The sequence below is a fragment of the Acomys russatus genome, chromosome 7 (assembly GCF_903995435.1).
Source record: "Acomys russatus chromosome 7, mAcoRus1.1, whole genome shotgun sequence".
NCBI lineage: Eukaryota > Metazoa > Chordata > Mammalia > Rodentia > Muridae > Acomys > Acomys russatus.
Genome location: NC_067143.1, coordinates 51,850,480 through 51,862,711, shown reverse-complemented (window position 1 = coordinate 51,862,711; position 12,232 = coordinate 51,850,480). Strand labels below are relative to the sequence as shown.

General features: G+C 51.7%; 2 protein-coding genes across 2 annotated transcripts in view; one reads left to right on the top strand and one right to left on the bottom strand.

The window, feature by feature from the left end:
• The window catches only part of Serpinh1 (serpin family H member 1), a 671,742-nt gene that overhangs the window by 119,430 nt on the left and 540,080 nt on the right, over positions 1-12,232 (top strand). The window lies entirely within an intron of this gene.
• The window catches only part of Xrra1 (X-ray radiation resistance associated 1), a 70,015-nt gene continuing 59,177 nt past the window's right edge, over positions 1,395-12,232 (bottom strand). The window contains exons 13-19 of the mRNA XM_051149032.1: positions 8,260-8,353; positions 7,391-7,506; positions 4,653-4,991; positions 2,982-3,180; positions 2,330-2,445; positions 2,062-2,167; positions 1,395-1,838 (exon numbers count right to left, since the gene is read on the bottom strand). Coding sequence (XP_051004989.1) covers positions 1,576-1,838; positions 2,062-2,167; positions 2,330-2,445; positions 2,982-3,180; positions 4,653-4,991; positions 7,391-7,506; positions 8,260-8,353 — 1,233 coding nt within the window. The 3' untranslated portion in view covers positions 1,395-1,575. The remainder of the gene's footprint in view (positions 1,839-2,061; positions 2,168-2,329; positions 2,446-2,981; positions 3,181-4,652; positions 4,992-7,390; positions 7,507-8,259; positions 8,354-12,232) is intronic.

Here is a 12,232-nt window from a genome sequence, read left to right as displayed (position 1 = left end):
GGGGAAGGGTGTGAACAACATGAGCTGCCATGTTGTCTTACCAATATAATACGCAAAGAGGCTCCTGCTTGAACACTGCTCTCCATGAAAGCAGCTTCTGGAGTGGGAAGCCAAAGTAAGGAATTCAAAATAACCAGAAACTTAGCAAGGAAAGGCAACCAGCTTGTTCAACTGAGAGGTGGTGGTGCTTGGCCCAGATGAGTGTGCTCTCTTTGGGCTGCCATGGGGGCATAGAGAACAGAGCTGGAACCGAGGGACTTAGGCAGACAGGCCACACAGGCCATTGTTAGCATCTCCTTACTGAGGAGACCACAAGAAACTTGGTTGGAACAGCGTTGAGGTTTTGTTTGTTTGTTTGTTTGGTTTTGGTGGAGGTAGGTCCATTCTTGAGCATATGTGGCATGGACACATCTGGCTGAAGGGAACAGTCTAGAAGGTTCTCAAGAAGTGGAACCTGGTGGGTTGACTGTAACTGTCAGGGTGGACTCTCCTAACAATAAAGGGAAGGCGGGTGCTTTGGAACACCAAAGTCCAATCCAGCAAGTTGTCAACAAATGCCTTGAATGTGGCTGCTGCTGTGGGTCACTGCATTACCTGTTCAGGTATCCATGAATGGGCTAACTGTACCCTTGTCACCTGATATGACCTATGTAGTGACGGTACATCACATGGATGTCTGGGTATGATCACAGCTTAGTGTAAGTACTTAACTGGATTACTTGCATGAGTCTGTGAAGTTGAGTTCAAATAGTTGGAATTTGGGTTTGGGGATTATGCCTTACCAAGGACTAAGCCTTGTGCTTCCTGGGCCCCAGGGACTGCAGGTCTGTTGCCCTGATCTGAAGTAGCCATCTTAGGTTCCACCCAGCATAGCCCTGGTGGACTTCTCCAGACCCTCCTGGGGCAGATGCTGCCTACTAGGCACACACCAAGAGTGTAGCAGCCGCAGTCTGCCTTGGCCAGAACGGTTCTCTTCTGTGAACCTAGGTGCCTGTGCAGCCCAGGGTGTTTGTCTTCAAAGCCCGTGTCCTAGATTATACGACACTGGGAAACTAAACCCTTCCTTTTACCAGCCATCATCTCAAAAAGGACCATTCTGCCTTTTACCCTCACAATGGAAAAAGCTTCCTCAAAGGAAACCTGTCTCCTTAGCCTCTGGCCCTCCGCTTTGCCACTCTGCCTCTTGCTGGCTACAGGCCACTTAACTTCAGAGCTTTCTATGCTGCTCTGTGTCAGCACTTGTTGAAGCTGCCATGAGTGACTCGGGTGGGTTTCCTATAAGCCCCCTTAGGGATGCAGGGTCATCAGAGAGTTTCTTTTTCTTTAGTGACACCAACACTGTGGCCCTGGCCTGGCCTCAAAAAAAGGATACTTGGCACCCCTTGAATTGCTCTATGCACCACTCTTTATTGCTGCGGGGCCAGCCACCTTGTGCGGTCTGCCTGGGCTCAGAGGCAAGGTCCTGCTGAGCTCTCCATGCTGACCACGGAGCAGCAAAATGGAGCCCAGGCCCCCTCTGTTCAGGGCTAGGCACGGTCCGGGGCGCAGAGCCCTTGGGGAGATCGGTGCACAGCTCTACTCTTTCGAGTCGCTGGCCGTGGCCTCCTGGCAGAACTCGTCCATGAACTCGAGGAAACGGCCCAACTTTGGTTGGCCAGCGCTCAGCGCACGGCGGGTGGGCGGCCTGGCCGGCGGCGCGCTGCTGGTGAACACAGTGCGCAAGGAGCTGCGCACTAGCTGCCGGTAGCGTGCGCGGAACTCCTTGAGCAGCCGCTTGGCCTCCCGGTACTGCTTCTGGTTCACCAGGCGCTGCTGTGCGCGCCGCTGCAGCACAGCGCCTGCGGGGACGAGAAGGGGCAGCGTCAGGCCAGCTTGGTTCCCCTGGCCCAGAGCTGCACAAAGTATCTTAGTGGGTGGAAGCAGTCCAGCCTGACAGTGGCGAGTCATGCCAAAGGGGGGGGGGGGGAACCTCCACAGCCCTCCCTGCTTTTCATGCTCCCTTCTCGCTTCCAACCGGCCCTCCCTGCTAGACACCGGCTCGTTGGGACAGTGGCACCATACCCAATGGAGCCTCAGTAACATTCCGAGGGTCCCGCAGGCGAATGAGGATGTCATCCAGTAGCTGCGCTCGGGTCTTCCGTGGGGGTGGAATTGGTATCCTCCCAACCTGGCACAAAGGGAGGGGGAGGAGGTCGTAAGTGACTGGCAGGGCGCAGTAGGGGGCGCTGGGCAATAAGCCTCAGGGTCCCAGGGTAACTCCTAGGATTGTACCTTGGGGGGGGGGGTTCCCCAGAGCCCCAGGAGCACAGTCAGTGGCTGGGGTGCTTACCCTCTTCTCCTTGGGGGCATAGGGTTTCTGGAAAGTGTCCAGCCTAGGCTTGGAGGAGCGGCAGATGAGCGGCTGCTTCAGCATGCGATGCAGGGCCTGTGCGTTCTTCTGGATGCCTGGAGGAGGCCACTACATGCGTCATCCCTGCCCCTGCTCAGCACTGGGAGAAGGGCTGCAGAGCCATTCCCAGGGCTCCCTCATCTGCTCCCCGGCCTAGAGCTCCACCATTCATTGAGTATAATGTCCTGGTGGGCTCAGAGTCTACTGTGGGGGGCTTAGAGGTCACGTGGCAGGGGCGGTCACACAGGAGACCCTCTCCCCGCAGGCTCTTTTGTTAGCACAGGGACTGAGGCACATCAGAGGAAATAGAATTAGAGCTAAGAGGGTGCTATCTCTTCTACCCCAAACCAGGTGGAGCCGGTTTTGGATGGTGTCCGAGGCCTTTACAGGGGCTGGCCAGAGCTCAGGAGCCTGGCTTTGTTTGGTCTTTAGCCCTTTTCTGCGAGCCAGGGTGACTGGGCTAATCCAGGCAATCTGAAAAAGCCATGACCCCAAAGCAGTGACAATTCAGCATTAGACAGCGAGGCTGCCATGCCCTAAGGAGCCCCTGACAGAGAGCAGGGCCTGCGGGCACATGCTTTTAATCCCATACCCTTTGGCTCCACAAAGGCCGGATCAGGCTTGGCTGTGAGTAGCTCCTCGTAGCCATCGTACTTGTGGCCCATGGAAGCCACGGACTGCTTCTTCTTAGTCCTCTTTGCCTCTCGGGGTGCCGTTAGAGGTCTCCTTTGCTCACTCTCCTGTGCCTCTAAGTTTTCCCTGTGGGTGGTGGAGGATGGCAGCTCATTCACCTGGGCCGGGAAGAAAACACACTCACTCGTTCCCTGCTGCGTCCCAAATGGGCTCTGCACACCAGATGGAACTGCGGCATGGAGGCGGCGGGCAGGACACTGGGTAATGGGTGCTAATGGGAGGTGATGTGGCCAAGCCATAGGAAGTGATTCCCTAGTCTGGACCAAGCCCTGGGGACAGAATAGCTGTCCTCAGGAAGCAGTCAGAGGGGTGGACTGCTAGCCATCACAAAGGGTGGCAGCTGCAGCAGTCGAGGAACAGCACGGCAGGCTCAAGGAGTAATGTGTTGAGAAAGGTGACTGCGGTGCAAAACTGACAGTGTCTGGTTGGCTTCATGTTCTTTATTCTCACTTTGAGGTACACCAGGAACATCTCGGCCTACCCAAATGGTTTTTCACATGATACAGGAAGCCCTATTTTATGCAGGGATGTTCCAGGGGGACCCTGCAAACTCTTCTTGCCTTACGGAGTTTGAACAATCCTTATGTGAAATGCCTGGGGGTAGAAATGTTTGCTTTTTAGAATAAGTTACATGACAAGATACCTTGGCACTGGACCCAAGCCTACATGTAAAATTTGCTTATGTTTCATGTGTATTTTATACACATAGACTCAAGGTAATTTTATACATCTTAAATGATTTTATGTATGAATCAAAATTTCCTCTGGTGGACATGCTGGCACATAAAACATTTCAGGTTTCCAAGCACTTGGGATTTGAGTCGATCAGATTAGGGGTATTTAATCTCTATTTCCTCTCGGCCCACTGCTGACAACTGATGTTGGATATTCGCGGTTCTAAACCTTCCATTTGAATTTCTCCCCATACCCCTCGTTCCCTGTTCTCTCTGCCCATCTCTCCACCTTGTTCACCCTCCTTAGCCTGAGAAGAGCAGCTCATCTGACCCTCCTCCCAGACATCCTTCCTCAGGCTCTGGCCCCTCTGGTCCTCTGGTCCTCTGGTCCCTGGTCCCAGCACAGATGCCAAGCTCTGCTCCTCCCAGCTTTCCCCCAGACACAAGCACCTCAAAGGTACTCACGTCTGAGCCATCTTTCCTGCGAGGACCCAGGGCAGCATAAGAAGTGAAGTAACCTTTAGCAGAGAGGGACAAGCCTCTGCCAACTGGCTAGCCTCAGATCCCAGTGAGATCTGAGGTCCTATCTGTACCACAGGACCACTGGTGTCATGAGGAGCCTCTAGTCAGAGTGTGCCTGTACCACAGGACCACTGGTGTCAAGAGGAGCCTCTAGTCAGAGTGTGCCTGTACCACAGGACCACTAGTGTCACGAGGAGCCTCCAGTCAGAATGTGCCTGGGAGTTGCACAGTCTTCAGGACTCGCCTGCCTGCCCTGGGCAGTCCACAGCAGGTGCAGGTAGCTCAGGGGCTGCAGGAACCCGTGGGCACTGTGGGTGGGGGCGTGGTGAAGGGGGGTGGGCAGGGGCAGGATGGAGGCAGCTGGGAACAGTCACCTGGGTCAGGAAGATGGACTCCGTACTCTTGGCATCATCGGATGGGTGCTCTGGGCTCAAGAGGTTGGCTGTACGGCTTGGGTGGGGCACCGTCTCACTGTGCATGGTGGAGTCGGAGCAGACAGGAGGCATCGGCACAAAGGTCCTGTGAGTTGGGGGAGGGCCTTCTGAGCCCTCAGTGGCCAACAGTTCCTCATGAGAGGTGTTTTCGGTGGGGGGTAGCTGCTCGGTTCCTGACTCTGGTTCCAGCACAAGACTTGAGGGAGCCTCATCTGCAGTCACGTTTAGGTGATGGGGGACCAGACAATGCCTTGGCACCTTGGGGACATAGGTTTTCACCTGTATAAGAGACAGGCTAGATTGACAAGAGGGCAGTCACACATGCCCTGCACAGAGAACAGAGCTTCACTCCACACCATCAAGGAGGCTCAGTCGGGAAGGGCTCCTGTTGTCACCTGACAACCTGGGTTTAATCCCTGGCTTTCACACAGTGGAAGAAGAGAACTGGCTCCCACAGGTTATCTTCGGACCTCCACATGGATGCTGTCACACAGTGTACATTTTATAAATTACCCAAGGAACACCTAGCCTGTTTCCCAGGCACAGAGAAGTAAAGAGGTTTTGTCCAATGTCAGTGGCACAGTCTGCACCTTCTGCCTCAGCTGCATCCTGACCTCACTCTCCTCTTGGCAGCTTCTCTTCAGGGTTTACCAGAACACCTGTTGCTTTCCTCAAGGAGTCCTGCAGCAGGTGGCAGTGGCCCTGCTTTTCCTAAGCAAGTTTCTCAGGAGCTGTGGAACGACTTCCTTACCTGGCAGAGCCTGTCACCGTTTCTCCTGTGCTGTCTCCCTGGTGAGGTGGGCAGCGTTCGCGCACGTGTGTGTGTGTGTGTGTGTGTGTGTGTGTGTGTGTGTGTGTGTGTGTGCTCATGTGCTATGCCTTCTTCTAGTTTTACAGACTGACTTGATTAGTGGAGTAGAAAGGCCCTGGGCACTATGTTAGGAGCATGCAAGCTGAGACCCAGTTGGATCCATGGAAGCTGCTTCCTCCCGCCAACATGGCAGACCTCCAGCCCTGCCTGTACCCAGATCCAACACCTGAAGAGTAGGAAGAACCACTAAAGAGTGGTTCTAAATAAAAATCTAAAATAAATTCCACTTTAAGAAAATGTTTTTCTTTTTGATATGTGTAGAGTCCATGTTTTGAATGGAAGCCTGAAGGACACTGGACTTCCTCAGAACCCACGTCACAGGGGGAAGGCACACTTGGGGAGTGGGGCTTCTGCATGCTAGGAGCCTCGCCAGCATGAGGAGGGGCTGCAGCTCCCTGGCCTTTCTGCAGGTGGGGGATGGAAGGCTGCTGGAGAAACATTTTTTCTGTCCTGTCCTCCTTTCCTAGCGCCTCCTCTCAGGGTCAATCGGCAGTCCCCATCCATGCCTCACTGATGGCCTGACCCTTGCCCTCAGGACTAGGCTGGTCTATCTGCCTGTCTTGTTCTCACAGGGAAAAGCCCATGAAGTGCATGCTCCATTTTCTCCTCCTGCCCATGCCCGCGTACAAGGGCAGGACCTGTAGCCCCTGTCCAGGGAATTGAGGAAGAAAAGTCCCAGGACTGTTTATGTGTGTAGCTCTACCTCTCAGCCCACTAGAGAAAGACTGCTGTCCTCACCTGGCTTCAGGCCTAAGCTCTGATCTGGGGTCAAGTGGTGGGTGTGTGCCCAGATGTGTGCACTGCTGCGTTGTTTACCTGTGAGCTGGCACTTGGTTTATTAATATCAATGCCCCAGTTACTCAGGGCCCTGAAGAGGAAGAGGGAGAAGGACACACTGAACCCAACACCAACTTGTCTCTGGTGAGTTGGTGCACCTTTCTGAGCCTAGTTTCCTGGGAGGTGAGTGAGGGGAGAGGCGTGAGTGCTCCATGGAGCACTCTAAGAGACAGGCCTGTAATGAGCACCACGCTCACTAGCGCTCCTCCCCAGATAGCGGACAGGTAGAGATGTGGTAGATTGGAAGATTGTCAGAGCAAGCAAGAGAAGCCCTAGGGATGTCTATCTCTGGCTTTCAACCCTTGCTGTGCTCCTCTGAGGGCTTGAGAGCGTGGACAGAATCAGCCACTGAGCAGATGGCAGGTGGCAGAGGCATCTATCTTTGGGGAACAGCAATGTCTGAGTTAGAAGACAGGAGCTTCTCACAGATTTTTAAAAAAATTCCTTCAGATCAAGAGGATAATAATTACGACCTCAGGGCTCCCAGAGGTCAGGACTCTTAAGCCCGCTGGAGTGAGGGCAACCAGCCTGCCTGTGGTAGGGCTGTGCATCTTAGTCCTGGCGACACAGAGCTGTAACTTGCTCCAGGAACTTGTGTGGCTAAGGGCTTGGGCTCCCTTCCAGCAGCTCTATGAGGCTCCAGAGCTGAAATGGCAGCAGCTCAAAGATCAAAACTCTTGCCAAGTTTAGACAGTTACAGACAAGGCTGATTTCTCCCCCATTTCTCCTCTGGGCCTTAGTTATTCTGTGAAATCAGGGAGTCGCTGACCTAGTGACCTCCAAGGATCTCTATCTTCCCTCCTTTTATTGGGGCTCTCTAGCTTATTGCCCCCCCCCCCCCCCCCGCTTCTAGCTGTGTTTAGCAGGGGACGAAGGCACTGGAGACAACAGAGGGCTTCCTAGTTTGGCTGGGGAGTGGGGTGTTAAAATAGGCTTTCCCCCGGGACCAGGGTCCTGTTGGAAAGCTTACCTTCCGTGATTCCTTCCGAGGCATCAATATGTGGTGTTTGCCTTTTACCAGTTTCCTTCGAACTAAGCGGATGCCCAGGCGCTCCTGGAGGAAGCTCTTCAGCAGTGGTGGGATCCCTGGAATCACGAAGGAAAAGAAGGTGCCGCTTAGCTAGTGTCTCCTGGGCCTTCCTGTGTGGCTGGATTGCTTTGCATGTGTTAATGTAACTGTGCCTCTCTTTCAACCCTAGGAAGTAGATGTCATACCATTCCTATTCTGTAAGGAAGTAAAGTGACACACAGACAGGCTAAGGTAACAAAGGGCAGCAAGGGTTAGCGCCCACTGGTGTCACAACAGGCCCAGGGCTCTCATGTATCTCCAGCTGTTAGGTCTCAGCCAGAAGATGGCTGGCACCATGACAGAACTCACTCCATTCAGACTGCTGGCAGGGGTAGCCCTGCAGCTGGGGCAACCCCAGGTGAGAAATGGAAATGAGACCACCTAGCCTGCTCCATGATCAGGGTAGAGTAGTCAAGACCCCACCCAACCCCCCCTCAACCCTCCCACCCCTCCCCACTCCCCCAACCCACTACCCCTGTGACCTTGGGCATATCTTAACTGCAGTGAGCTTTGTTTTCCAACCAAAGCTCTTGAGGTTAATGCCAGTTTGCCACAGCTTGCCCTGGGGGTTAAGTGGGTGCAAAGCAGGCACTGTCAGCTGTGTTCTCCATTCTCCATGGTAACTGAGCCTCCCTCCTCTTCCTGCCCCACTTGCCTGCCCACTCCCCACCATCAAGTCTGGCCTAGTATCTGTAAGGTGCAAATGAGAGTTCTAGGGCTAACGCTGAGCACTGGGGTGAGGGTGGGGGACAGATCTGTGGCCACCATACCTCGGGTGTGCGCTACTAGAGGGTTGTTGTGAAAGACAAGCTCACAGAGAGAGGGGAAGAGAGCTGCTGGCAGGACAGCATCCTCCTTTGCGATCTGAAACAAGTGCAGGAGACATGTTAGTGGATGCTCCTCATCCAGGTGGGAGATGCTGGCTAGCAAGAATGGGCCACACAACAGACCTGGGGTGATGGGCAGCAGGCAATGCCTTAGCCATGCACTATCGCTTGCCTGGGCCCACAACACTTTGCTTTCCTATCCAAAGGTTCTGCCACCATGGCTTCAGCTATTTAAAATAGCCACATGTATGCAGTGACCTCAGAGGCCAGAGGAGGGTGTTGGATCTCCCTAGAACTGGAGGTACATTGCAGTTGGTTGCACCAGATTATTGATTAAATAATCGGAATAAGCTAATGGTGACGAGGCTATAATATATAAATGCAGGTTTATTGGAAGCATGAGGGGAAAGGAGGGTGCTCTTGCTAGTGGGGGGGGGAGGAGAGAGGACAGGGAGGTGGGAAAAAGGGCAAGGGCGCAATGGAACCAAAATGTCTGGTTTATATACTGAAAGGTCTCTAGGAGAGGGGAAGCCCCGGCCCTAGGTAGAGGGCAGGGTATGCTGGGGGTTGAGCGTGGGTCCTCGAGTAGAGCAGCCAGAGCTCTTAACAGTTAAAGCCATCTTGCCAGCCCTCTGCTGCTGCATCTTTAAGAGTAAAAAATCCCTTGTCCACACTGGATATGAAAGTATCAAGGATACTGGCAGCCAAATAATCAGAATTTGTCTCCAAGAGCCTTGAGGGCTGCTGGCACGGCACTGACTTTTATGTGACTAGTCTTCCTTAGGTTGTGCCCACATGCCCTAGCATTCCATCAGCGGCACTCCGGGACACGCCTCTCCATCCTTCCTAGGTGCTAGTATATCGAGTGATAAGGGCTGGAGGTCAGGGAACCACTTGTCAGTGGAATAAAGCTGAAATGTAGTAACAACGGGCATATCATGGCTGGCTGGGGCCAGGAGCCCAGGTGCACTTAGCCTGCCAACTGTCAAGCCAGATGCTGCATGACAAAAATTACACAAGCACTGTTGAGAAGAGTAGCAGCAGAGTGAAGTCAGGGCCACTGTTACCAGAGGAGCCCACAGTGGGGTTGGATTCAGGGACAAGAAGGCACAAGAGTGGAAGGGGACAGACAGATAATTCAGTTTGACTACTGGAGCCTTACTGGACTGCACTGGACCAAATGACCTCAGCCAGCCCAGAATGTGACCCTCGTGTAGGGCATAGGCCACTAAGCCTTCTTGTCAAGAGCCAGGTGGTAAGTGTTGGGACACAAAGAGTCTCTGTCTCTGACTCAGCCCTGCTCTTACAACCTCAAAGCCGCCATGGGCATGCATACACACGCAGCCACAGTGCTTTGCTTCCAGTAAAAATTTATTCATGGACTCTGATATTTGATTTCATATAATTTTAACAGGTCGTGAAATGCTATCCTTGTTGAATGCCCTCACACTGGAAATGCCACTCAGTCCAGAGGCTGCACCAAGGCCAGGGGTGGCAAAGTCAGCCATTTGCTGTTGGGGTTGGTCTGGTGCACTGTGCATTCAGGTGCTAATTTCTGTGCCCTGAGATCTGGTTCCAGTCCAGGCATGGGCTTTGCCGTTTCTTTTGTTCTTTTTTGTTTTTTTTGAGACAGGGTTTCTCTGTGTAGCCCTGGCTGTCCTAGACTCACTTTGTAGACTAGGCTGGCCTCGAACTCACAGCGATCCACCTGCCTCTGCCTTGGGAGAGCTGAGCTTAAAGGCACCTGCCTCCGGGCTTTGTTATTTCTATGAAGAATCTCCTGTATCAATGGGACCTGAAACTTCCCCCACTGGATGTGTAGAGGGAAAAGAAGGGAGAAGAAGGGAGAAGAGGAGAGGAAGGATCTATCCATGAAGAGCTGCCCATGGAGGACTGACCCGATTAAGCAAAGGCAGCCAGTATACCATAATTCTATAAATGACATGCAAGCAGAGCATGCAATCCAAACTTAGAAATCCAAGCATAGGGCCTGAGAAAGCTCAGATCACCAAGCAAGAAAGTTTGTTTTTTGTTTTAGTTTTTTGAGACAGGGTTTCTCTGTGTAGCCTTGGCTGTCCTGGACTCACTTTGTAGACCAGGCTGGCCTCGAACTCACACGATCCAACTGCCTCTGCCTCCCAAGTGCTGGGATTAAAGGCATGCGCCGCCACTGCCCGGCTAACAAGAAAGCTCTTAAGTGGCTACTTTGGAGCCATTTTTGAGCAACAAAGCTGACTGCACTTCACAGGCATGGCTCCTTAAGAGGCCCTGCTGTGCAGCCGAACAATCAGTCTGCGCTAACTGAGCTGGCAGTTTCAGAGCTACACCACAGCGTCTGATTGCGTGGTGTGCTGTCGATGAGCAAGCAAACGCAGATCCCATCATGGGCCCAGCAACTTCAAGTAGCTAGGACAGAGCTTAAAACTGTGGCCCAGTTCTGTTCTGCGGTGCTTGGAAAGCTGAGCATACTCCTGAACCGTGCTGCTCTGAGAACTGCGGTGGCTCAGAGAGGCTTTACGAAAACAGAGGTCAGAAGTGGCAGCCCAAGGCCACACACGTGGGCCTTGGGACAAGTGACACAGATCCTAGAAGCTTGCTAGAGTGTTGCTCTGCTGTCGTGGAAGGCCAACTTCTTGGCATGGGGCTGGCGGAAACACAGCAGCTCACTGAGGCTCACTAAAGTGCTTTCTGGGGTGCAACCAGCAGCAGCTTAGAGGTGCCTCTCACGGGGAGGGTAGGACATCCGGGTAGACGCAGCTCCTGGCTAATGCCCCAGAATATGAGGTATGCTCCAGCTACAGACAGGTGGAGTCCATAGGAACACTTGCACCTGTGAGCTGAAAGACAGGGGCGGGGCCACCAGCAGTGCGAGGTCTGAGCTGAACAGCAGAGGGGGACAGAGAACACACAGAAGGAACCTGAGACCAGTAAAACTTCTGACAAAGTAAAACATTGTTGAAAATGTGCTTAGGTGCTAATAAAAAAGGGAAAATGGGTATAGACAATAAAACAAGCAAACAAATAGTTTGAAAATGATCAAGTGGAGTCCTTAAAAAGAGATAAGTAATATGAAAATAAGCCACATAAAGATGGGAAAGAATTTAGAGGAAATTAAATACAGAAAAAGATATTAAGCTAAAAAGCAATAAAAGAGAGTTAAATACGTGCACACAGACATTAAATTCTTCAAAGGAGAGGGAAAGAAAAAGTCTCCAAAGGAAAGAGAGAAAACGAAAATAAAGATTTTTTTAAATGTTTATTTATTTATTATTATGTATACAGTGCTCTGTCTTCATGTACACTTGCAGGCCAGAAGAGGGCCTCAGATCACATTATAGATGGTTGTGATCCACCATGTGGTTACTGACAATTGAACTCAGAACCTTCGAAAGAGCAGGCAGTGCTCTTAACCTCTAAGCCATCTCTCTAGCCTGATAAACATGTTTTTAAAGATAAAAAAAAAAAAAAAAAAACTGAACATAGACAGTCATAAAAAGAAACATTAAGTTTAAATGATAAACCAAAGTCTCCATAAAAAGGAGAAACTTAAGAGAAGTTAAATATATTCATATATATTTCCATATTAAAATGAAAAACACTATAGAAGAGGGCACTTGAACCCCATAATTTTGTTTAGACTGTCAGCATAGAAATAAGTATATGTTCAGTAATGATTCCAATTTTATATATCTTCTTTAAGAGAGATCAAAAGAAAAGAGACTTAGATAAGAAAAAGACTAAAAAATTAAATGCTCGAATGGAGGCCATAGAACAGAGATTAGAGGATCCTTTAAATCAAAATAAAGAATCTGCAGAGGAATCCAATCTGGAACCTACAGCAACAGCAAGAAAGGTAGTTCCAGATGAGAGCAGTCCACAAAGGCTATAGAATGGCAGCCCACAGAGATGCTAGGGG